The sequence below is a fragment of the Netta rufina genome (assembly GCF_964035555.1).
Source record: "Netta rufina genome assembly, chromosome: 2".
NCBI classification, from domain to species: Eukaryota; Metazoa; Chordata; class Aves; order Anseriformes; family Anatidae; genus Netta; species Netta rufina.
In genome coordinates this window covers 389936-414973 of record NC_140124.1, presented here as the reverse complement: position 1 = coordinate 414973, position 25038 = coordinate 389936, and the positions used below count along the sequence as shown (strand labels likewise).

The 25038-nt window shown below is 57.1% G+C and overlaps 1 protein-coding gene across 1 annotated transcript in view; it reads left to right on the top strand.

Moving 5' to 3' along the window:
• The window catches only part of AGAP3 (ArfGAP with GTPase domain, ankyrin repeat and PH domain 3), a 130081-nt gene that overhangs the window by 54235 nt on the left and 50808 nt on the right, over window positions 1-25038 (top strand). Inside the window, 4 exon segments of the mRNA XM_084281385.1 lie at window positions 294-428; window positions 5959-6086; window positions 14449-14604; window positions 18429-18521. Of these exon segments, the coding sequence (XP_084137511.1) occupies window positions 294-428; window positions 5959-6086; window positions 14449-14604; window positions 18429-18521 (512 nt within the window).

The window sequence follows — 25038 nt, the reverse complement described above, 5'->3', positions numbered from 1 at the left end:
ACATCCAGGCTGCCTGGTCTGGCCAGCCACATCTCCTGCTCGTTTCTGGCATGGTCTTCAAAAGCAGCAGTGACTGGATGGTTAGAGTTGAATGAGGTTCATTTAAAAAAATGTTAACCAGTCCATATTTCTACAAGTGTGGGACTTTGTTGTCTTAAGCATTTATACGGTGTGGGGTGTGCTTTGGAGGTGGGTGTCAGCGTGAGGAGTGGGGGGAGGCCGGGGGTGCCCTGGGACTCGGGTCGGTGGGATGCAGGTGTTTGCTTCTAACCCCCTCTGCCCTTGGTTTCCAGATGCCATCAGCGCCACAAATCCCCGGGTCATCGATGACTCTCGGGCACGGAAGCTTTCCAACGATTTGAAGCGCTGCACGTACTACGAGACCTGTGCCACCTACGGACTGAACGTGGAGAGAGTCTTCCAGGATGGTAACTGCAGCGGGCGGAGGGTGTCTGGGCCAGGCAGGCAGCAGTGCTGCCCAGCACGTAGGCGCACAGGGTCCGTACCCAGCTCCCAGTTAGGAAGGAGTGTGGCAGCGAGGCAGAACAAGTCAGGCACACGCTCACTTGTGGTGCAGTTGCTTTACTCGCACAGACAGGTCCTAGGAGTGCAGCTTGCAGTGTGTGTGGCACAAGGGACCATATAGCTGGGCTGGTGGCCCCTTTCTCCTCCCTTTCTTGCAGGGGCTGTCCCCCAGGGACCTGCTTCTTGCATGAGCAGAGCTGCAGGGGATGCTGCATCCCCGAGGTGGGCTGTGCTGCTCAGCAGGCTGTAAGAGCCAGGGGACTCATGTGGCTGCAGAAAGGGGGTTGGTGGCATTTTGTGGAGGAGAGGGGGAGGTGCAGCGGGACCCCTGAGTGCTGCGGGTAGGGGAGCAGCAAAGAACATCCAGACAAAGCAACTTGTGGGAACAGTGCTTGGAAAGGCATTTCTGCTGAGACTTGGGTCTGCATGACAGGGATGTTGTAGGTGGAACAGGAATCCTATACCACGTCCTAGGATTTTGCAATCTGCTCAAATAAACCTAGACCCTGACCTGTATCGGGACTGTGTATTCTCCTGTTCCCTTTCTCTGTGTTGTCTTCTGGAGTGCAGCTGGGAAGCTGTGCTCAGTGCTGTGAGTAAGAAATCTTGTTGGGAAGGGTCTGTGCAGAGCTGGGTGGCCAGCTCATAGGGTCGTAGAGTGGGTCAGTTGGAAAGGACCTTAAAGATCATCCCGTTCCAACCCCCTGCCGTAGGCAAGGACGCCACGCACCAGATCAGGTTGCTGCCTCCTCTGACCTGGTCTTGAACACCTCCGTGCCACTTTCTCATCTAACAAGAAGCAATCACTGACCTTTTTGGACAGCAAGTTAATGTCTGGTGGTCTGGCACGACAGCTGTGGGTGTTTGGTGGGAGGCTGAGGGTAGCGCTCTTCCTTCACAAGGTGCCCCCAGTCTGCAGACGGTGCTGCTCAGCGTGGGGAGCACTGAGGGGAACTCCAGATCTCCACGTTCACTGGTCAGAGGTTCACCAAGAACTGGCTGACAGCAGCTACTGTTCTGCCCTCGGTTCTGCTCAGGTGCAGCAGAGACTGCTCCTCTGCACCTAGAGCAGTTTCTGGCCATTTGTTCTCAGGCTAAGCCCTGTGCTGTGCAGGGATCAGGACTGTGCTTGTTAGTGCACGTCACTGTAATCCTGCTGTATCTTCTGGAGTGACAGGGACTTTCTGTGAGCAGTCAGGCTGCTGAGAGTCACTCTAAAAAAGGGTGCATGACGTGGAAGTTACCCCTTTTCTGCTTCCAAGGATGATTTCTCTTGTGCAGCCTGGCACGAGCCGCCCTGGAAATGCTGTTTGGTATTTGCTATGGGAAGTGCTCTTGTTCTTTGCACGTTGCTTCCAGCATCAGATGCTGTCCCAGTTACTGCTGCTGTGACAAGGTGGGGCGGTCTGCCTGTGTCTGCACATACAGCTTGTGGGTGATCCTGGCCCCAGCAGGAGGAGGGATAAGGGCTGGGCTGTCCTGTAGTGCCTACTGCCCTGTGGACAGTACCTTTAGCTTCAGAACTTCACCAGGATGTGAGTTTGCTCTAAGGGGTAGGTTCGTGTGGTCCTCTCACAGGTACCAGAGCTCACGGTGAGGTGGGAGAAACTTTTCTTCTGGTTTCTTGGCTTTGGAGTTGTAGGGTTACAGAGTTTTATTGTCAAGCTTGCCTTCACAGACTGCTGTATGCAGAAATCTCCTCGAGTTTGGAGGATGCCAGGACAATAGCAAGGAGCCATCGGCGTGAGAGTGCCTCAGCTCTCAGGCTTCATCTTAAGAAAATTCCTGTATCAAGCAGAGGTTAGAGAGCTAACCATCGAGAGCCCTTTGTCAGTGATTATCTTGGTGGTGTTCTGGGAAAACGACCCAGGCTCAGTGCTGGACATGCACGGGAGGGCAGCAGCTGTGCTGCCACTGCTGGGGCTGGCTCCCGAGCTTCACCTCAGCAGCAAGCCCAGGGACAGAAATCCTGTGAAGTCCTCTCCTCGCAGGGCTCCGAGCACCGGAGAGGAGAGCAGAGCTGGCAGAGCACAACAGAGCTTGGTGGCCTTCCTCACTGCCTGCCGGGCCCCTGCTGCTGAGGTACTGGCAGTGTTGCTGCCATTTGTCTCCCCTCCCAGCAGCAAGGTGCAGTCCAGGACTTCAGCTTGAAAGCCCAAGGGTGGTCCTGGCTCCCTCCGTGGGGCTGTGTGGGTTTCTGTGTCCTGAGTGGGCACCGTGACGGGGTGTCACTCCTTCTGCGGGGCTGTGAACTGGCTGCTCCAGGACCGCAGCGATGGGCAGCATCGCGCCTCTTGCAGGGCAGCGTGTGGCTCTTCTCGGGGGCTGTTCGGCAGGAGCACTTCATAGAGAGGCCAGGAGGTTTTGTACAGGGGTTGTGCAAGGCCCTGTGATTTCAGAAGGTGCTGTCACACCGCCGAGGATTTCTCTGCAGGGTCCTGGGTGGGTCACCACAGACCTTCACGTGCGCTGCCTCTGCATCCCCATATCCTCCCCACACTGACCGCTCCTGGGGGCATCTGTAGGGAGAGTGCTCCAGAATGTCAAGGACAGAGTGCAAATGATACGCTTTAAAATGCCACGTGTGATGCTCAAGTGCTAATACATACAGCAGCATCGTACGTGACATTTGGCAAACAAATGTCAATCAAAGAATCCGGACAGAGGCTCAGTCTGAGGGACAGGGCTCAGTGGTTGTACAGCGAAGAGCTGTGCATGGCGAGCAAAGAAATCTTCATGAGCAAATGACCCCAGACAGAGTCTTATGGGACGACAGAACTTATCCTTGAAAAAGTCCTGATGATGTTCAAGAACTGGAGGAACCTCTGCCCACCGAACAGAAACTTGAAAGCCGCCCTCAAGATGCCCCAGATAAGGTCGGTGAGGTTCTAACACAGCTGTGTGGTTTGCTGGCCTCCTCAGGAGTCCCACTGTTACCACTCACGGTCCAGGGCTAGCGGCAAGGCAGAGCCGGTGCCAGGCTGCTGGCCTGAGGCAGCAGCTGCTGGCGAGTGGTTCTGAATCCTTCCTCCATCCCTGGCTTTCTCCCACTGGTGATGTTCTCAGTCTGCCCGTTCCAGGACACCCCTCTCACCTTGCCTTTTCCTCTGCAATAGGACCTGCTGTATCCTGGGTACTGGGAAAGTTCCTGACCTGAATGTTCCTTTTCCATGAAACTCTGGGAAGCTGTCCTGAATTGCGTAAAGTCCCCTGTCCTGCAAGGCAAAAAGGTTTCCCCTGCGGGCTGTGCAGGACCTTCTCTTCTCATGTCATGCCCCATCTAGTTTGGACTCTGCTCTGCTTGAGATATCTGGAACGGTTTTTGACTTCTGCTGTGGGTCCTCAGACATTCTCTTACTGTGATGGGGGTTTCTGGCTGCCATGGCATTCCTGAGGTCTTCCTAGCTACAGTTTGTCCTGCCGTGGGCATTCTGCTGGGAACGTTTGATCCTACAACTGTTAAATGAATTTATGCACATACAATAGTAATGTATGGCTGAAAAAAGTCTTTGCTCAGCACTCTGCCCTTTGGTGTCAATAAGACAAGAAAACTCCCACTAATATGCACTCCTTGTGGCCTCCACCAGCCACAGCCAGTCCTGATGGGTTTCCCTGCTCCTCTGCTGCTGCTCCATCAGTGCTCCCCCCTTCTCTGGTCCATGAAGTTCTTCACCAAGCAGATAACGTCAGGTCACCAAGCCAATAAGTGGTAGCGAAGACACGCGTAGACTCCGTGCAGAGCAAGGAGAGACTGAAAAAAGTCTCTCCTTGAAAAAAGCAGCAGCCGCCAGTGGCAGCTCAGTGAGCTGACCTTGTTCCCTGTCGCTGGGCTGAGCAGGAGCAGGACTCTTCTGAGGCAGCCTGCACGGGGCAGTGCTGCTGTCCCCACTGAACCTGCTGGCCAGACTGCATCTCTGCCTGCGATCGGGGTCTGCGTCCTGCAGACCTCACTCTGCTCTGCATCAAAAGCCTTGGTTTACTTGCAGCAGGTGGAAATTCACCGCTAAATCAGCAGCCTCAGCTGTTCTCCTTTCAGTTTCAGGGAGGCAAGCAGAGGTATTCTCGAGCTTGGTATCTGTTGCCCCAGGTCTGCTGCTGCACCCCGGAGATCAGCTCCTCTTACAAGGCTTCAAAGCTATGGGCTGTGGCCATGAAGTTCCAGTTCTGAGGGCCACGTTGTCTTAGCTGGGGGTGTCTCATCCCCGTGGCATCGCCAGTCCTGCATCCTGCCTGCCCCAGGCAGCCCTCAGAGAGCCCAGGGGCGTGATGGCAGCGGTGGGCTCTGCATGGTGTGCCTGGTCCGAGTTAGAAAATGCGTACACAGCAAACGGTGGATGAGGCTGGAAAGAGGAGAGGGCGGAGGGGAGGAGAGTAGGAAGGAAACAGCAGATGAACAGGGTATGTTTGGTGGGTGTAGGAGGGGTTCCTGCCATTTATGGGACTGATGCTTAGCCTGGGAGTCCGGACAGGCTTCCAGCTTTATCAGACGGACAGGTAGCAGCAGTGGCCCAACAGGACTTTGCATTTGTTATCAGCATCTGACTTTTCCAGATGGGTTTAATCCTGCCATGTGTACAGTGCAGCATCTTCCATTCTTCTGGAAAGGAAACTTGACAGCTCCTCTGCTGCCAGGGTGCCCGACAGGAGGCACGGTGGGTTGGAGCTGTGGTGCTGGTCAGTGCCTGTGGTGATCCCAGCACCCTGAGTCGTGTTCTTCCTTGTGCTTATGGGGGTATGCAGCCAGCATGGAACAGGAACATACAGCACAGAAATGCAGTGTGCCTCCTGATTCCCCACAGCCTAGCTAGTTGGCTGCCACCCTCTTTGGTCAAGCTGTGTGTTTCCTGACATGGTAGGAGACTGGGAAGGTTGAAGTGGAATTTGGGGCTTTTGACATCAGGCAGTGAGCTTGAAGGACCCGGGAGAGTTGTTTCTGAAGCCAGTTTTTAGACCATCTGGAGACCACAAGTGTCACACAAGCCCAGGTTGATGGGGGTGGCGTTGCCCAAAGTACTCGGTCTGTAACTGGTTCCTGTAGGCACTGTGAGGGGGTGACTGGGAAGTGACTGCCTGGGGATGCTCCGGCAGCAGCCCGGGGCTCCGGGTGGCTCCTTGGTGTCCACACGAAGTCACTGCTCGGTGCGGCACCCAAATAGAGTGGGATGGCCTTTGGGGACTCAGCATGGGAGACCTGCCCTGCTGGAAGAGCTGCTGGCACACCGTCACCTACAGCTGTGTGCTGTGGCAGTGGCAGCAGCAGGAGCAGGATCCTGCAGAAATCCTTCTTGCTAATACGGGGCAGCACAGCCCGAGGCCCAGGTGTTGGCGTTGGTCAGAGGAAGGGTTTGGGTCTCAGGGAAGCAGTCCAGAAATTTGGGGGCGGGTGGGGAAGTTGTATTCTGGACTCTGACCCTGTCCCTTTCTTTCTTCCAGTGGCTCAGAAGGTGGTGGCTCTACGGAAGAAGCAGCAGCTTTCCATCGGTCCCTGCAAGTCCCTGCCCAACTCACCCAGCCATTCGTCTGTCTCTGCGGCCTCCATTCCTTCTGTTCACATCAATCAGGTGGGAAACGGGAACAGGAGAAGCCAGGGTGTCCCCGTGCTTCCCACCCCTGAGGGCACTCAGTACACGGCCTGTTAGCCTAGCTTTAGACTCACACTACAGCCATGGAGTAACTTCTGGAAGAGCAGAGCACTCACCTGGGGCTCCTCTGCACAGCCCAGCAGCTCGCTGCTTACCCTGTGGTCAGGCTTCCTGTACAAACCCCTGGATCTAGCTCACGGTCTCCAATGATTGTGGAGTGCTCCTGGAGCAGCTCCGCAGAGCTGTGAGCACCTACAGGGAAGCTCCTGGGCCAAGCAGGAGGTCTGTGAGCCAGGCCTTGGGCTGTCTCGGCAGTGCAGGCAAGCCCAGTGGGCTCGTGGTCCTGCTCCCCTTGGAGCCAGGAGCCTGGTGGTCTTGTATACATACACAGCCAGGGGGCTTCTTGGGGATGTGTCTGTGCAGGGGGTGGTCAGCGGTGAATTCAGAGGGAAGCACAGAGGAGGGAGCTGGAGGTGTTTGTTCTGTGACCCTGGGGGAGCAGAACTGCAGCAGAAGAGGCAAGTCAGAGCCAGGCTGGCATAGCGGGTGGCTGCTGAGGGAGACCCTTGTTGCATTAGGGCTCTGCTGCAGTTTCCAGCACGTGCATACATGCCGAGCGGGCTCTCTGGTGAAAGAGGTGAGAAACTGAGCTCTACTGCTTCTCGGGCAGTCAAGCCAGTAGATTAAATTTCCAAAGCAATTGTTGTGTTGAAGTCATAGGATCTGTAGCAAGGACTTCACCAAATCTGTCTGTCTGGCCCCATGCTGTCAGACTGGGGAGCAGCAAATACAGCAGTTGGGTTTTTTAAAGACACCAGGCGATGTAGCAAGAGCAGCCGTGAGCCCCTGGACACCTCGTCAATGAGCAACAGATGAAATGACTTCTGAGGAAGAGAGTAGCTAAGGACTCAGAGGAGCATGTAAAACTGAAAAAAAAAAAAAAAAAGCAAAGCCAGTTTAGGAAAACAAACTGCTAGATTGACGCTTCTTCATGAGGGGATTGGCTTTGACCCCAAGGTTGTATAAACCTGTGAAGCCCCAGAACAGCTTCTGGTACCACCACGGGGAGGTTGTTCTTACACAAGCCTGAGTAATGTCTGCAGCCACTGTTCTGACACTTACATAAACATTTTTGACATACCCACGTAAAGCTTGTGCCTGCCTGTATAGGTTTCTAGTGCTGGACTGTGAGTAGATCTGTACAGATTTTTGCAGACTTGTGCCAGCTTCTGGTGCCCCGGGGCACCTGGGCACGGGCCAGCTCAGATGAAGTCTGTGTGTAAGTGAATACGCTGCGCCCTGACTGGCAGCCAGAACCGCCTGGCGTTGTGCTCAGGGCTTGCTCATGTCCAGTGGGCTCAGGATGGAAGCAGAGAGAGCACAGCTGCCTTCTAAACACACGCAGCAGTGCCATGCCCTGCAGTATGCCCAGTTGTGGGGGCTTCTTGAGAATCTTAACAGGAAGCATCCAAGGTGAAGAGCAAAGTCCAGAAAATGTAGGTTTAAGTGTGTATAGTACTTAGAGGATTTTCTTAGCAGACAAATTGTAAACAGTCAAATACTTTTGGGAATGAGGGGCAGTCTGTTTGGGAATCAGAGCAGGGTGGAGGATGGCCACGGGCAGAGTTCTTCAGGGAGCAGCTGAATACTTTTTTAATATTTTCTTCTATGTCGAAAGTATGAAAAAAGAGTCCTGATAAGTGTGTGCTAATGGCACTCACTATGCCTAGCCACATGTTTGTAGTGAGGACAAAAACGTGTTCCCCGTGTATGGGGTGTGGTGATGCCGGACTCAGTCTGATGCCAGTCACTCATGTAAGTATGTATTAAAGCTGGCATAGGAACAGAAAAAGGCTCGTGGGAGGGAGGAGACCCTAATGCAAGAGGATGTCAAGCACTTGGCTTGTTTAGTTTAGAAAAGCAAAGGCTGAAAAGGGACCAAACCCAACCTCAGAAATACACAGCTGCGAAAGAAAAGAACTTCTTAAGAAAAGATGGTGCTAGTACAAAAGGGGTGGATTTAAGGGCGGCCGTGGGGAAGCAGGGTTTGGGCATCAGAAGAGGTTTCAAACAGTGTGGCAGGAGCTTTGTTAGAGATTTTTGCTCAGAAACATCCCCACTTTCCTTCCTGCAGCATCCCTTTCAGCCCGGTTTGCAGAAGACTTCTGTGTAGAGGTGAATGCTGGCTCCTGGGCTCTGAGACAGGGCCTTTCCTCTCAGTACCCTGCTGTGCTCCTGTGGCTTTGCTGCAGGGACCGAGGTAGTTCTGGTGAACCAGAGCCATTAAAGGGAAGTAATGCAGCATGCAGCTAAAAGGAAATTGCAGCTAATTGTGAGGCCTTTCTAAACAAGAAGTAGTTATTGATTGCGGGGATGGCAGCAGTGTCAGCAGTAATGACAGGCCATGTCCTTAGGAGCTTCTGCTGTCTCTGTCTTCCCTTCCCCATCCATGCTTTGCACCCGTCTAAAGCTTTGCCCGTCCCTTTGCTCGGCAAACCTGGATGCCACAGTGAGGATCAAAGTCAATTTTGGTTCCTTGGGTGTTCTGTGGCTTCACCACAAACCCTTTTGGTTCCCAGTGGCCCGCTGCAGTAATCTCTGCCTTGGTGTTTACACATTTCTGTTCCATTATAGAAGTACTTCTCCTAAAAATAGAGTGTGAAGTAGTGGAACTGGTGAGTGATGGTGAAATACTGTGAAGCGTTTCTGCATTCTCACTTGGGCTCAGCAGTCAGATTCTGGAAGTGCTTCCCAGTGTCCCCAGAGAAAATCCAACTGCCTTTGAGGAACACGAGTGCGCTGGTTCCTGACGCTTGTCACGTGCCCGGGCCGAGCAGCCCACGTACTCGGGTGTGTGTCATGCTGCCCGTGCAGGAAACGAAGCCAGCACTGAGCACAGCAAACAGGCAGCTGCCAAAGCCACAGCAGTTACTGCAGCCAGGGTGCAAAACAGCCTGGAATCGCTGCTCAGGGGCGCGCTGCGGTGGTGGTGGCCGGCGGAGGGCAGGGGCTCCAGCAGGAGCCAGAGCAGCGGTCCCTAACTGGAGGAGGAGCTCTGGGAGGAGACGGGCAGGCACTGTGCCACCAGCAGGGAGGAATCAGTGACAGGGTGTTTGCAGAGCAGGGCTGTTCTGCCTTTTGCTATTTAAGGGCACGGGGATCTCTCCGGGGTTTCTTACTTGCCCCTGCTAGCCCTGAGAGCTAGCCTCTGAGGGCAGGTGCCGAGGCAGGGATGAGGACCTCAAGGAAGGATTTGGGAGCTCAGGATTTAGCATAGAGATGAGATGGAAAGAAGCCAGACAAAGAATACAAATTAGGAGCTTTGTTTTGTCTTGTAGTGCAGCTGGGTGTTGCCTGCCCTTTCCCCTGGACTGTCGCTCTTCCCTTCTGCAGCAGCTACAGCCAGGGCGCGTTTCGCTTTGTAGCTGTGTGCCTGGGGATGGTGGTGCCCCAGGAGGAGAGGGGCATTCTGCTCAGTGCCTGGTGCCACGAGGCAGCTCTGCCTTCTGGAGCTGCTGGTGGCTCTGGTCTTCTGGAACTGGGGACAAGTGGTCCCTGCAGAGGGTTGCTTACAGGCAGGCAGGGGCTGGGACACGGCCTTGCTGCTTTTCCTAGTCCTAGGGACATCTCTTCTGGAAGTAGTTTAATATTCCAGACCAAACTATTTTTTTAGGAAGCGGACACTGCTGGTGTCCTGGCAGTCTGGCCAGTCCCTTGCAGTTACTGGGAGCAGAGAGGCCCCAGCAGACCCTGGAGGTTTCGTCACCCAGCTGTGGGAGAGCTTTCTCCACCTGCTGAGAGGTGATGGATGGTTTCCACACCCTCGTGGCCGTGCCAGCTGCCCGAATGGGCAGGGCTCCGTGGCAGCGGTGCTGCAGGGAGTGTGGTGGTGTCCTTGCAGGATGGGTGATCCTATTTATGAAGCAGCTCTTGAACTAGCCAGTTGCCCTGGTTCCCTTTCTGTCTTTGGGAGCCGTGGGTTATTTTGCTTTTATTCCACAGCAGCGCGTGGTGCCACAGAGGGCAGTGCTCCCATCCAGGCAGAGATGCCAGCTGCAGCAGCGGGCCAGCTGTGACAAGGTTTTCCCTGGGCACCTACGAGGGCCCAGCTGGTTCACCAGCTCTGTGACCCTGACCGCTGTGCCCAGCGTCACCCCACGGGGCAGGGGCCGGGGCCAGCACCTGGCTCATGGGCAGCGGGTCTGCTTCTGGCACCCGTTCAGACACCCTCGGATCCCCCAGGCCCAGCAGTCCCCAGGGAAAGCTCTCGTCTACCTGCTGGCTCAGGCTCTCCTCTCGGGTGTCCTGCCTGGCTGTGGCTGGGCCAGCAGGTTGGATGGGCTGGGAGCCCAGTTCCTCCGCTCCAGTTCCTCCGCTCGGCCCCTGCCACCCGCTCCCTCTGGCAGCTGCCTGTCCCCTGCCTGCAGGGCGCGGGTGGGAGCTCCGTGGGCCAGCAGAGGCTTGAGGTGCTCGCTGGGAGTTCCTCCACCTGATTTCCTTACTGTTCCTACCCCTTTCTCCGTCTTTCTTCAGGGTCTGAGATGCCCTTAGGAGTACCCCAGGCTGTGGGATGAGTCATCGCTGCCTGTTTGCTGTGGGATGGAAGTTTGTCTTTCTGCCAGGGAACTCGTTCCCAGAAGCTGGCAGGAGGTAACAGGCACCCCACACAGAACCTTGCAGGCTGCTCAGTCCCCTGGGGTTCGTGTCCCTCTGCACTGCGTGCCCAGCCCCACTGATCTGCCTTCCCGGGTCAGTGCACCCCACTTTCACAGACCAGCCTTGGTCTGCAGTCCTGCACAGCCTCTAGACTGAAAAAAGAAAGTGTTTATTAAGACTGTAGTTAAGGAGGGCAGACAAAAGGACTGGAAACCTAAAGTTTGCAAGTGAAATGAAACACGAACTGCAGTTCACCTGTGCTCGGTACCAGGAACCTCCCTGCCTGTTGCAGCATGTTCAGCAGTTGGTGCGTGTGGTGCAGCAGCTCGAGCAGCAGGCATCTGCACTTCCTCGTGGGAGCCTGCGTCCAGCAGCCTGCTCAGCTCCTGATGCCCTCCGCTGTGATTTCGTGGTCTGTACGCTTCTGGCTCCTTCCCTGTCCCTGTGCAGGTGCTGAGTCGGTGGCTGCTGCTTGTTTGCACTCTTCCTCTCACAGCCCTTCCCAGATTTCACTCCCTGTTCCACCTTTGTCTTTGCACACCAAGGGTTACTACGTTTTCACTTTGGCTGAGTTCTTCCCTGCTGCAGCACCCTATAGCACTGTCGGTGTTCTTTGAAGTTCACAGCGTGCACCCATTACACACTGGTAGGAAGGATCTCCTACGTGTGTTTTACTAAGCCGTCAGCTTCCACCGTGTTTTAGGTTGCAATAGCGACCACAGGTGGTTGTTTAGGTAGATCAAGCAAAACAACTGCCAGGAGCAAAAATGAGGCGTCTGCCCAGACCTGTCATCTTGTCAGGGTTCTCCCACATGCTCGGGATTTGTTTCGGGTCCCTGGATCTCTGCTGACGCCTTTGGGCAGCCTGCTGCAGCTGAGCAGTCAAGTGGCTCAGGATTGCCTGTGTAACCAGCGGCTGCACTGCTGGGGGATTTCTCCTCTGCACAGCGCTCATGGGGTGGTGCCAGCCCACACATCAGCCTCCGTAGCTTGTGTGCAGCACCCTCCAGCCCTTGTGCCTTTCCTGAGGTCTGGGTGTCCGTGGGACACCAGCAGGCTCAGGAAAGGCAATGTCCTTTACTTGTCCCCAGCGCTAGACAAACTTACAGGGTAAAGAAAGCTTTTCTGGCAAGGCAGAAAATTAAAACAGTGTTACAGGGAGTATGTAAAATATAAAACGCAATTTAGCAAGGTTTCTTGTCAGGAGCTTTAATGTCTGTCACCTAACATAAACAGTATTTGTCCCAGCTGCTGTGGCAGGAGCTCAAACTCTACAGCCTCTTCTGAACTGAAGAGGAACCTCAGCCTTCATAAACGTGCTGACAAGGCAGCTGAAGCCCTCAGAGCCAGCCAGGAGAGCACCTCAGAGCAGTCACTGGGCTACTGGCAGCCTTGCCTGCCCCCCTTCTTGGGTAGCCCATTCTCTGTGTTGCAGCATCGACCATCTCTTCCCTCATACATCTTCAATTTTATTTTTGACATAGTTTGCACGTTATGCATCAATTAAATACTGATTGTGCAGGTGGTGTTACGCCTGATCATAAAGCTGGGCTGTGTCAGCAGATTCTCTTCCACTCTCTGGCCCTCGCTTTCTGCACCTTTTCAGTCATCGCCGCGTTTGCAGAACCTGTGGAGTGCAGGGGCTGTCTTCAGGAGTCGCTGGCAGGACGGCGTGTTGCTTTGCTTCTGCGTGTCCCTCGTGGTCCCGGCTCCTGTAGGACCTGCCAGCAGAAATCCCTTGTGCAGCACAGGCTTTGTCGGCTGGATGGCCTCCAGAGAGCCTTCTTGGTGACGTGCACTCCACACAGAGTGCCCGGCCTCTTCTCTGCCCAGAGAAGTGCAAGCAGACCAGGTCCCCTCTCGGTACCAGTGCACCAGAAGCGTTCCTGTCTCTGCACAGACCTGAGACACCCCAAGCCCCACACCTGCAGGGACACCACCTTGCAGCAGGGCTTTCCTGGAAGCCACAGAGCAGCTGCCTGGCTGCCTGCTCCTTTTTTGAGCTGCGTGTGGTGGCAGACTGGTGCAGGGAGCAGCTCAGCCCGAGTCCCCGTGGCGTGAGGCTCCCTTCCCCGCTGGGCAGGCTGCAGAGCACCTTTTGCTTCTGCTGCCCTGCCTGCAGCACAGAGTTAGGGCCCTCAGCCCCAGCTGCAGGTGGTGGCCGTCACTGCATGGCTCCCCGCGGGCTTTACCTCCTTGCTGTGGGCCCAGCCTGGGGCTGCTCCAGCGCCCGGTGGTCCTGGCAATGGGACAGACACCGTAACCCATGCAGGGAGCTGTGTGGCCGTGAAGGACGTCCATTTCGGGCCCCCTCTACACTGGACTTCCCTGCAGCACACCTCACTGCTGCCAGCAGCCGTGGTCCCTGCTTGGCTGGTTCCTGGGTGGCACTTTCCTCTCTCAAGTTCTCTTTTGCGAGCCTTCTCTTCTATTCATAAGAGATGAGACAGGCCATAGCATGAGTTATGGGTTACATAGTCTGAGTGAAAGCTGCAATTTTTTTTTTAGGAGACTAGGTTGTGGCTTGCAGTGCCTGCTGTGCTTGTACAGACTCTTTCACATTTCTAATGTTTCTTAATTGCTTGTCACGGAGCAGGGCTCAGATCCCACCAGGCACAGTGTGCAGGCAGTGTTTTCTCACTGAGCATCCTTGGTGGATCCATGTTCCACGCGTGCTGTGCTCCTGCTTTCTGCTCTGCACGCAGGAGAGGCCCCGGCCACCGCTGACTGCAGCAAGTGAGCTGAGGGCTGGCAGCTCCCCAGAGGGCTCCAGAGCTCTCCTAGGCCGCAGGGGCAGTTTCTTCAACATACTTTTAAAATACAGTTCGAGGATCAGAACAGCCAAAAAGAGCCCGGGATGCCAGGAACCCATCTCAGGCGAGCCGTGCGGCTGGGCCTGCCCCTCTCCCAGTAGTTAAGCTACTTAGAGAAGATGCAGCGTGTTGCCCCACGTACTCCCAGACACGGCCACTGCAGCTGAGGCCACAGAGGCCCACAGGCACAAGAGGCCTGTGCCACCCTTGAGGTCTCCTCGGATAAACCCCAAACCCAGCGGTTTCACATCGAGCATGATCGCGACTCATGGCACCCAACGCTTCAGGGTGTTGCAGGGGCCAGGGCCTGACTCAGGGTTGCACGTCCCCCTTGGGATCGTAGCTAAGACTGGAGGGGGACCAACAGGGCCGGGGAGCCAGGCGGCTCCAGGCTTCCTCGCAGCTTTGTGTTTAGGGGCCCCCGAGGAGAGGCAGGTTCTCTCCAGCAGGCAGTGCAAGGCTTGGGCTGTGCTGGGCCTGTGCTGCTCTGAGAACAGAGGCAGCCAGGCTGTGAGGGGCCGCGTGGTTCCTGCTGCCTCCGTGCCCCCACACCAGGCTCCGTCAGGACAGGCGTCCCTGGCATGTTGCACTGCAGCCAGCGTCCCTGGGACTGTTGGCTGCTTTTCCCTGTCAATTCCAGGATTTTATTGTTCTACCAGTGGAAAAACTGGAGCAGAGAGAAGGGAAGCAGCTCTCCCAGGGTCCCCCACAGGGTAGGAGCCAGGCACGGAGCAGGGTGTCTCCCACGTCCCAGTCCTGTGCCGCAGCTCCTTGCCCCGGTGCATGGGGCTGTGCAGGCAGAAGATGTCCCTGCAGCTGTGCCCCCGGTGGCCCTGCCTCTCGCTGAGTGTCCCCGTCTCGTTTCGCCCTAGGCCACCAACGGCGGAGGAGCCTTCAGTGACTACTCCTCCTCTGTGCCCTCCACCCCTAGCATCAGCCAGCGAGAGCTGCGGATTGAGACCATTGCTGCCTCCAACACGCCCACCCCCATCCGCAAGCAGTCCAAGCGGCGCTCCAACATTTTCACGGTAAGCCACGCGGGGCTGCGGAGCGCTGGGGTGCGGCTTCGGAGGCCGGGAGAGGGGAAGGGAGCAGGTCCACAGCAGTCTCGCCCCGCAGGCTTTGGTGCGCTAGGCTGTAGGTGAACCTCTCTCTGCTGGCCAGGGAGGGCCAGAGGCGCAGGGGGTGCAGGAGGGAAGGAGCCTTCTGCATGTGTAGGACCGCGATAGCGAGCACCGTTCCTGGGGTGTGCATGCGTGCGTGGGTGAGCGCCTGAGAGCGAGGGGTGCGCACGGGGCACGCTGGTGTGTGTGCAGCGTGCGCGTGAGCAGAGCTCTGATCGTCGCTGGGCAGAGCTGCACCCTGCGTGTGCACAGCACCAGCGACCTCTGCTCTTCCTCTCCTTGGGACGGCGTCCCCAGAGCGTGGCGTGAAGCCCCCGCTGCTGGGCTGTGCCAGACGGCGCTGTGCAGAGCCCGGCACGTGGCACCGGGCCCCTCGCTCTGGTACCCGAGCCCCACGCCCTGTGACTTGAGCAGAGCGCCTGGGAACTGCCAGGGGGCAGGCAGGGAGGGCAGCGGGGAGCGGAGGCGTTAGGGAGGCAGCGAGGCCGTGGCGCCCCAGGGTGCAGGGATGTTTGCAGCTGTTACCTGCTGGCTGAACCGCAGCCTGCCTCTTGGCATGCTCTCACACCGTGCACACACCCGTGCACGGAGTCCTGCCCACAGACTTACCCTTGCTGTCAGCACAGCCCGTGAGCTTCCCCTTGCTGTTAGCACACACGTACTCGCAGCCCCGTATCTAGGTTAGCTGTCCCCTGCCCCCCACATAAACGTGCTCCTCTCCCCCTGGTACCCGCCTAAATGTGCCGGGCTGAGGCCCTCTCTCCGCCCCATCTCAGTGTGCTTTCCAGCCACCATTGCTCAGTACACCCGTGTCTGCTGTCTGTGGAACTGGCCACCAGAAAGTCATTGTTCGTGTTGCACCACGCTGCCCCGTGTGAACAGCTGCCGTTGCTCCACTCCCAGATCACCCTAATTCACGCGCCCCATCCCTCTCCCTGCACTATTGGCATCCCAAATTCTCCCGGCTCCTTGTGCTGGGAGTGCGTCCATCTGCCCCAGCTTCTGACATCCTGGAAGCTTCTGCTCCGATGTCCTGAATGCTCCGTGCGCTCCCCATTCGCTTCTCCCCCCCATCCCCTTCTGTGTGCACGTGCTCCCAGCCCCCCCACCGCACGTGCCCGCCCTGGTCCCTGCGCTGCCTGGCGGGGGGCTGCCCCCAGCCTCCTCCCCGCAGCTCACGCCGCCCTTTGCAGCGGCCCCGTGGCTCTGCACGCATGGTTGTTCCCTCACTGCTCCTCCCCTCCGTGTGCTCACGCCCTGGCAGTGCCCTGCCGGTCTCCTGCTGTCGGTGGTCACGCTTTCTGTTGCACTCGAGCGCTGATGGATGCTGCTCCTCCCTCCCCGCCGTTTCTCTCGCTCATGCTTGCTGCTGTGCACCAGTGCGCACGGGCGCTCATGCACTGCTGCCACCCATCCTGCTCGCCTGCGCGCCGACGGGTTCTGGACTCGCCGTCAGCTCATGTTCACGCTCTCTTGCTCCTCCTGGAGCCTGTCAGTGCCATGCTCAGCTCACTGGTGCGGGCACACGCTCATGGGGGGAGGAGGGCTTGCTGCGGGGCTTATGCTTATTTGCTGTGGACGTCACCATCCGTCTAGGGCTCTCACTTGCTCACTCATTCTGGGCTCAAGCTTGCTCACTCTCGCTGTGGGGCTCACCTGTGCTCATCCCGGGCTCGTGCTCACTTGCCGTGGTGCTGGGGCTCACGCTCACTCGCTTGCTCTTGTGCTGGTGCACACACATGGCTCACATTGAAGTCTTCACCCCATTTGGTTGTGGCAGCAGCAGCAGCTCCTGACACCTCCTCCCACAGTGGGACAGGGCCAGGAAGAGCAGGGAAGAAGGGAAGGGAAGGCTTTTTCTGCCACTAGCTTTACCCAGGCGGGCAGCATAGGTGCAGCCTGCAGCCCCCGTCCCTGTGCTCCCGGGGGCTGCCCTGTGGGGGCTCAGCATGGGGCAGGGCCGCGCTCCGCTCCGGGGGCAGCCGCAGCCCCCACGGCCGCGCTCCCAGCCCCGAGCTGTGCCCGTCTCCTTCCTCTCCAGCCCTCCTCCTCCTCCTCCTGTCCTTCTCCTCCTCCTCTCCTCTCCTCTCCTCTCCCGCTCTCCGCGCCCCTGCTCCCGGCACGGGGGTCTGCGTGCCGGGACCACCAGGTGGAGACAGCCGCCCGCCCGAGCCCCCGCCCCGACTGCTGCTGCCGCCGGCTCCTGCTCCGTGGCCTGTCTGTCTGCCTGTCCGCTGGCGCCCCATCTCTGACAGACTCGTGTCCGTGTTCTGAGTATAACTTGCCAAACTCTTTATTCTTTCGATATTTGCAGATATGTGCCACTGTTTCCAACTTTTCATCAACAAAAAGGCCTTTCCAACTCCTTCCAAATTAGAAGATCCAGGTGGTTACACACGGCACCTCTGTACAAATTCTCTCACTTTTCATTGCCTCTCCAGGGCCGGATAAGGGATGGGCACTGGGATTGATCTAAGATTAGAGGCTCGCCCGCCCTCCAGCCAGCATGGGTCCCCCCCTCGGAGACACGCAGGAGCCTTTTAAATCCCCCCAATGTAAAGTCTAGGAAGCGCTGAGACGGCCTGCGCCTGCACTTTAAGCTGGGACATTTCTGGGCCTGCTGGATGCTGTCTAGGCACTTTCCATGCTCGGGGATGCCAGGCGGACGACCCTCATGGGATGGGAAGACCTGCAGACCCGCCGGGACCGGGCGACAGCAGCGAGTGGAGCTGGATGGGCCAAAAGACGCTTTGCTGCTGCCTGCGGGAGCTGCTGTTAGCGCCTGCGCTAGCACTCAGCTCCTTCCTCCCTACTGCACCTCCTGCAGCCTGCATGGACTCCTGCTCCTCCTCCTCTTCCTCCTCGCAGCAGAGCAGCCATCTATGTCTCTTTAGTTTTCTTCTCTTTCAATCTCTTTGTTTTGTTCTGGGCCCAAAAGCCAGTGAATTGGTGTCCCAGGCGCGTGGGGCTCGTGTCCCTTTCTGATCCAAAGCACATGGGGCGCTCCCGGACTGAGGGGGTGTGTAGGACGCTCCAGAGAGACGCTGCCGCTGCCCTTCTGCCATTGTTGTGATTCTGAATGTATTGATTGTGCTCCATGCCGTGTATGACTTGATATTTTCCTCTGTCTTAAGCACTTTGAATGAGTTCTGCTCAACAGACTGTATATTTCATATTGTATTTATTGGAGTTTGCTCTCACCGCAGCCGCCTTCGGGGGCTGGCGGGTTTTGCTCTCAACTCTCTAGCCGTGTGATAGATATTTATTGTCCATGCTCTTTTGTAAGGGGCTGGTATCTCTGCCCGGTGACCTGTGCTACTTTGTATGGTGCAAGTGTGTTACCAGAATAAATCTGTTGGATTAGTAGAGGTGTGACTTCCTTTCACTGCCTTAGCCTCTCCTGCTTCCATCCATGCTCCACCTGCATCCCATGCCATCTCTGTCTGTCGCCATGTCCTGTGTGCCCCGCGGGAGGGGGGTCAGGTAGCCCGGTTCTGCTAGGACAGCTCTGCCTGCAGTTGTGGGGGGACAGGCCAGGCTGCGGGGAGGCCGGGGCTGGAGAGTCCCCCGAGGGGACGGGCAGGACGCTGGCTGCTCCGTGTGCGGGGAGCCCCGGCCTGGGGGAGAGAGGTTGCTCGGGTCTGCGCTGGCAGCCCACGGGGACGGCGGGGCCGTGCGCGTCCCTCCCGTCTCCCATCTCTAATGGACCTGTGTCTCTTCTCTTCCAGTCTCGAAAGGGCGCGGACCCAGAGCGGGAGAAGAAGGTGCCGGAGTGTAAAGCGGACAGTATCGGCAGCGGGAGGGCCATTCCCATGAAGCAGGTTCGATCCCTCCCCTCATCCCCAGTCAGGGCAGGCTCCCTGGGTCGGGGCCGCGAGGCCAGGGGTGCCTTTGCTCGGCACAGGACACGGGGGTGCCTGGAGCAACCCGAGTGGGTGCCCGGGGACCGCGCGCCTGCCTGGACCTGAGGGCACCCGTGCCGGGGCGCGGGCGCTGGGTGCGGGGAGGGGGCTGCACGGCCTGCAGAGCGGCTCCAGCAGAGGGCATCCGTGCCCCGCGCCCGCTCCCCGGCCCCCGCGCAGCCCCCGCAGCCTCGGTGCTCTGCTCCTGCTCTGCTCTGCCCAGGTGCCCTCTGGCCGGAGGCAGGGGGCTCTCCTCCTGGTGGGCAGGTGGGCAACGGCAAAACGCAGTGAGCACGGTGCCCATGAGCCCGTCTGTGTCAGGGGGAGGCAGCTGCTCGTCCCCGTTGGGCTCCTGGCTGCTGGGAAAGCTCAAGCCACCTGGAAGCGCCCCAGAGCATTGCCTGCCCCTGTCTGGCAGCCAGAAAGCAGCAATCGGTAATACCTGGGCGAGCGAGGGAGCCAGGCGGGGCGGGGGGGCTGCGTGGTGTTTCCACCAGGCTTTCATTGCACTGCTGGCAAGGCCGAGCCGCACACCGCCATGCAGCACCTGGCCGAGCCTGTGCCATGCACTCTGTGCCATGCACTCTGTGCCACGCACTCTGTGCCTGCTGCTGCAGTTCCATTTTTCTTCCCCTGGCCCCAGCTGGCCTCTCTCTGCCCTGCCTGCCCGCGTGCTGCCCGAGCTGAGCTGCTGTGCGCGCGGGGCCGGTCCCAGCTCCGTGTCGCAGGAACAGTGGGGTGGGAGGATGCAGATTCCGCGTCCTGAGTGGGTTCCACCTTGTGCTGAACGTTCCCTGGGGAAAGAGACCTCGGGAAGCACCCAGGCAGGACAAAGGGTAATGGTTTTAAACTAAAGGGCTAGGTTTAGACTAGAAATTGCAAAGAAATCCTTCCCTCTGCGGGCGGTGAGGCCTGGCGCAGGCTGCCCCCAGGAGCTGGGGGTGCCCCATCCCCAGCAGTGCCCAAGGCCAGGCTGGATGGGGCTGGGGGCAGCCTGGGCTGGGGGCAGGGGGCCCTGGGCATGGCAGGGGGTGGAGCTAGGGGGGGCTTTTGGGCCCCTTCCCACCCAAACTTCCATGATTGTGTGACCCGGCAAGGTCAGGGTGACTGAGGAACGGGGCAGTGGGTACACAGAAGGGGCACTTTGCCACCACTGGAGCTCCTCCATCCTGCTGCCTTTTTCCAGTCCAGCAAAGCGTTGCCACTCAGTGATAGTTAGTGCAAGGCAGGATAGGGTCAGAGCCACTGGAACAGCGCTCAGGACAGGGCAGCAGCACTGGAAGGGAGCTGTGTTGGAGTGGCAGGAGGGGAGCAGGGGCAGCTCAAGCAGTGCCGGGCTCTGGGCAGGGGCTGCGGGGTCTCACATGGGAGGCTCTGCTTCCAGTGAGCCAGCGGCACACACAGCCTGAGCATGGGCATATTGGTGTGTGCCAGGTCATGCCCCTCCTCTCTCCAGAGTGTGGGTCCTTTTTCTAATCTGGCTGGAGCAGGGCTCACAGCTCCCTTACCCGTTCCTTCCACTGCTCCCATGGGCAGGCAGCTTGCCCCTCTGGCCACGCTGCTCCCCTCTGGTCCCAGCAGGGCTGGCTGCCCCTGCTCACCCTGCAGGAGGGGCTGTGGGCTGGAGGTGATGAGTGTGCCTGTACAGCACCTAGCACCGAGCTGGTGGGTTACGAGGAGCACAGTCCGAGCCCTGTCTCCGTGCTGGGTGTTATGCCTTCTGGCTGCATGTCAGCGCGGTGCAAGCTGGTTTGTGGTGGCAGCGCCTCTGTGCTCTGATTTTGAGTCAGCCAGTGGGGGAAGCAGTGGCAGAAGTTGTGCAGCAGGGACGGGGAGGCTGAGTACAGCAGCTGAAGCCTTGAGTGTGACCTGACTTGGCTCCCCCAAACCACACTGCTGACTGGAAAATTGGATGACTGCGGGAGGTCCGGTCTGATCCTGGAAGCATTTCCATGTCCTTTGGTCTCTGGGCCTTTGGGTTGCCTTTTCCAGGGTTTCCTTTCAATCAGCAGGGCAAGATGCTTTCTTTTCCTGCTCCTGTGTCTCTGTGTGTTGCTGACTGGGCCTGGCCTTGTCTGTTCTGCTGGAGTTCGCAGTGTTTCCGAGGCACTGTGGAGTTGTTCCATGCTGTAGGCAGAGCAGTGGTATTACCGCGTTGAACAAGTGGAGACAGGCAAAAGCCTAGGTCTGCAAAAACAAGCATGTGCTTCGCTCCTGTGCCTCGCAAGAAGTAGGTGCCAAACAGCCCATCTGGTCCAGGACCCGTGTGAAGTGGCCGGTCTGTACAGCAGCACCTCGCCGGCAGAGCCCAGAGCAAAGTGCTGCCTCGTCAGAGCTTGGTCCCTGCCCAGGTTCAGGAGCGGTTCCTCAGGTAGCCAGAGCTGTGGGAGCTGGTTTGCAGAGGAGATCCTGGCAATATTATTACAGGAGCCTTCAGTGATGCTGGGGGAAGCAGTGTTTTGGCTGTCAGAACGGTGGGCTCTGGTTTATGTTAATGGTTCTCCCTCCCAGGGCTCTGGCGGATTGTGTTGCACCGTGCTGGAGTTGTTGGGGCAGTGCTGAGGCCCCGGAGCACGGCTGTGACCTGTCTCTAGAGATACCTTGGCACTTGGAAACTGCTGCCTCCCACTGCTTGAATTAAATGGTTGTTCTGCAGTATCTCAGGAGGGTACAGAACTTTGTTCCTGAAGGAGAAGACAGGCCGATATCCTTACGCAGGCTGTGGGGCGATGAGGTTGGTGTGGACACAAAGCGCAGTGGATACAGAGCAATGTCAGAGTGCTGCAGGGCTTCACCATCCCTGCTGTGCCATCAGCCCCCTCTCAGTAACACCCCAAGAGAGGGAGGTGACTTAGGTTCCTCAGTGTGAACAGGAGCAGAGATTCAGGGCTGGTGACGATTGCTCTGCCCCGATGTGGAGCTGCCCTTTTGGAAGCTTGTGGAGGTCTCATTGCTTGCCATCTCTTTGAAGGGCAGAGAAAGATCAGGGACTATGGTAAGATTCACATGTTGTGGCAGTCCTGCATGCCATACAAGAGCAGAGAGCCAGTTACGCTGCAGTGACAGACATGCAGAATCCTCTGCCTCTGGCCACTCTCAGACTGTCACATTGCTCAGCATGTGGGTGCACCCAGTGCCACTCTCCATGTCACTGACACATGTTAAATGGTGGGACCGGCACTGTTCAACATCTTCCTCAGTGACATGGACAGTGAAACTGAGTGTACCACCAGCAATGTGTGCTTGCAGCCTAGAAAGCCAACGGTATTCTGGGCTGCATCAAAAGCAGCGCGGCCAGCAGGGCTGGGAAGGGGATTGTCCCCCTCTGCTCTGCTCTCATCAGACCCCATCTGGATCCCTGCATCCAGCTCTGGGGCTCCCAGCACCAGAAGGACAGGGAGATATTAGAATGAGTCCAGTGGAGGGCCACAGAGATGATGAAGGGGCTGGAGCACCTCTCCTACAGACAGGCTGAGGGAGTTGGGGTTGTTCAGCCTGGAGAAAAGAAGGCTCTGGGGAGATCTTGTAGCGGCCTTCCAGTGCCTACAGGGGGCTGCAGGAAAGCTGGGGAGGGGATGTAGGGATAGGACAATGAGTAATGGCTTTAAACTAAAAGAGGGGAGATTTAGAATAGATATAAGGAAGAAATTCTTTACTCTGTGGATGGTGAGGCACTGGAAGAGGTTGCCCAGAGAAGCTGTGGGTGCCCCATTGCTGGAGGTGCTGAAGGCCAGGCTGGATGAGGCTTTGAGCAGCTTGATCCAGTGGGAGGTGTCCCTGCCCATGGCAGGGGGCTGGAATTAGGTGATCTCTAAGGTCCCTTCCAGCTTAAACCATTCTATGGTTCTGTGTGCACTGCACGGCTAAAGGCAACAAATGCTGTGCTTGGGGTGCTGCAGCCACCAGTAGATAACCTAGGGAGTGATTTAATTCCTCTGCTTGGAAGAAGAAGCTTGGTGCAAGCTCAAATTACTGAAAGCTGAAGTTGATGGATGATGTGGAGCAGTAGAAGGGGTAGGTGCCCTGTGGCTTTCCTGAGGCCGTGTCACTAAGACCAGTGATCTCTTCCTGAGCTCTGCGGGAAGAGGGCTGCATGCGAGGGACTGCGAGCAACCGTGTTTGGTGCTCAGAGCTTGGGGTTTCTGCCCAGTGCCCAGGCTGATGGCTGGGAAGGCTGACCACAAAGCGAGAGGCAAGCTAGGTGTTGCAGAACAGAGACTTTGCTTGACTGAGGAAGGGCTCTAGGAGGACGTATGCTGTCATGGATGCGTGGTGGCTGGCTGTCCCTTGTCTCCACCTCCTTCAGCACAGCTGAGAACAGCTCCCCTCTGGGTGGCCTGCTCTGTCTCACTTACCCCCCACTCACATCTAGGGAAGGTGGAGATGTGCGATGGGACGCTTGAGGCCCCTCTACACCTAGGACAGCACCTCCTTCCCCTGCAGCGGCAGTCAGCCCGTGCCTTTGCTGGTGTGCAGCTCTGCACCGTGCTCAGGACCCCTTGGCTGGCGATGTCCTTTTGGTTATACGTTCAGGAGGTCTTGCAGGATTGGAAGAGCTTTTCTGTAGCTGGACGCTTGTCTTTGAGAATTGGGTTAATTAGGCCGGGAGACTAAGCTTCCCCAGCTGTTTGTTACTAGGAATGAGCTCCTAATTGCACATGCACCAGATTCTTTCTGGGAATGCTGTACTGAGTGCACAGGCAGCCCGGGGGGCCCCAGGTCCCTGGCCCGGCTCAGTTTGGGCCACACACTCCAGCAGGGCCCAAGGCGGGTGGCTCCTCCTCCTTGGGAGCTGGGATCATGCTGGGAGCTTAGATTACATTTAAATTGCCATTTGCATTTTCCAATCAATACGCGACTTTACAATTAAGTTTGGTGTTAAAATTCTTAGCAAAAAGTGAGTGGAAGGGAGATTTGTGGAGTAAACGAGTCCTTTGGGGGCCATCGCTGCTCCCTGCTTCATTACGCTGCATATTGCTGCTGCTGCTTTTACTGTGCTCCACCACAATCCAAACACAACAGAGACGGTCGTGCTGGCCGACAAAATGCAGGGAGAGGAAGGAAAAGTGAGGAGAGGGAGAGAGGTGGGCTCTCGCTTTTCATCTCCGGCAGCTTCTTCCCTTCCCATAAGACTTCCACGCTTGGGAGGAAACCTGTGGAGGGGTCGCGTCTCGTGCAGCGCCCTGTGAGAAGCAGGGGGAGCTTGCGGAGCAGCAGCCTGTGCCATCTGCACGTGGCCACGGTGGGGGGGCCCTGTGGGGGTCCCGGCTGCCTGCAGACGTGGCCAGGAGCTGCACCAGGGCACACGGGGCACCTGCGTGGAGGGGACGAGGTGTGCCGCAGGGTTGTGCCTGCCCGCAGCACATCCTCCTGTGTTTCACCAGGCTTTGTCCTCCTCGCCACTTCTTGCTTTTCTTCGAGCTGTCATGGGGGTTTTCCTCCATGAAGAAACAGTTCTGCAGGTGCTGCAGGCCAAACCTCCACTTTCTGCCATCAGAAAAGAGAATCGTAGAACATCCCGAGTTGGAAGGGACCCATAAGGATCATCGAGTCCAACTCCTGGCACCACACAGGTCTACCCAAAATTTTAGACTGTGTGACTGAGTGCACAGTTCTTAAGAAGCATTTGGACTTGAGAAGATGGGTGGCGGAGAGGGTGACCCTGATGCAGCCAGCACAGCAACACCATTAACAACTGGAATCCTCCCAGCTGCTGTCCCCTGCCTTAATCTCTAATACAGCAGCAGAGAACAAGTCTAACGGCTCTATCCCTTGATTCAGCTGTTTCTTGCAAGTGTTTGGCCTTAAGGGCCCCTTCCCCTCCCCCCATTTTATTAGATGTTTACTTAGACTGTGTAGTTGCTCCCAATTTTTGTTTCTTGTGCCTTCTGGCTTGAAAAAAAATGGGCTGCCAGTGCTTGACTCTCTGTTTCCAGGCCTGGTTTTGCTTGTGTGTTCAATTTGTGAAGTTCCAGGTTTGTAGCTGAACTAACTGCCGCTGAACTCTTCTCTGCAGACAACACATTTTGGGGGCTTGATAGCGATTGCAGCAGCCCGAAATCGTTGAAGTAGGTAGTTCTGTGGCACCAAAGTGTATTGAGCTGAAGACACCTGAAGGAGAGGAGAGGCAGCTGGAGTTCTTGGTTTGCAGGACGTGTTGGCAGGTCAGACTCTAGAACTGAAGCAATTTTAAAGCCAGAAGGGATCGTTGTGCCCATGAGCCAGGGAGCTGCCCCCAGTGACTTTGAGCCAAATTTGTGCCTTCAGTCTGGTCTAGAGCAGATTTGTTTGAAAGATACCAAACAAATGTTCTTAGATACAGAGAACCTACCCTTTATCTAGATTAGATGGTGTAATATTGAACCGTTTTTAGACATGAGACTTTACAAGTGAGAGGAATAAACATTCAAGCACCCCTGTGGGAGACGCACAGCCC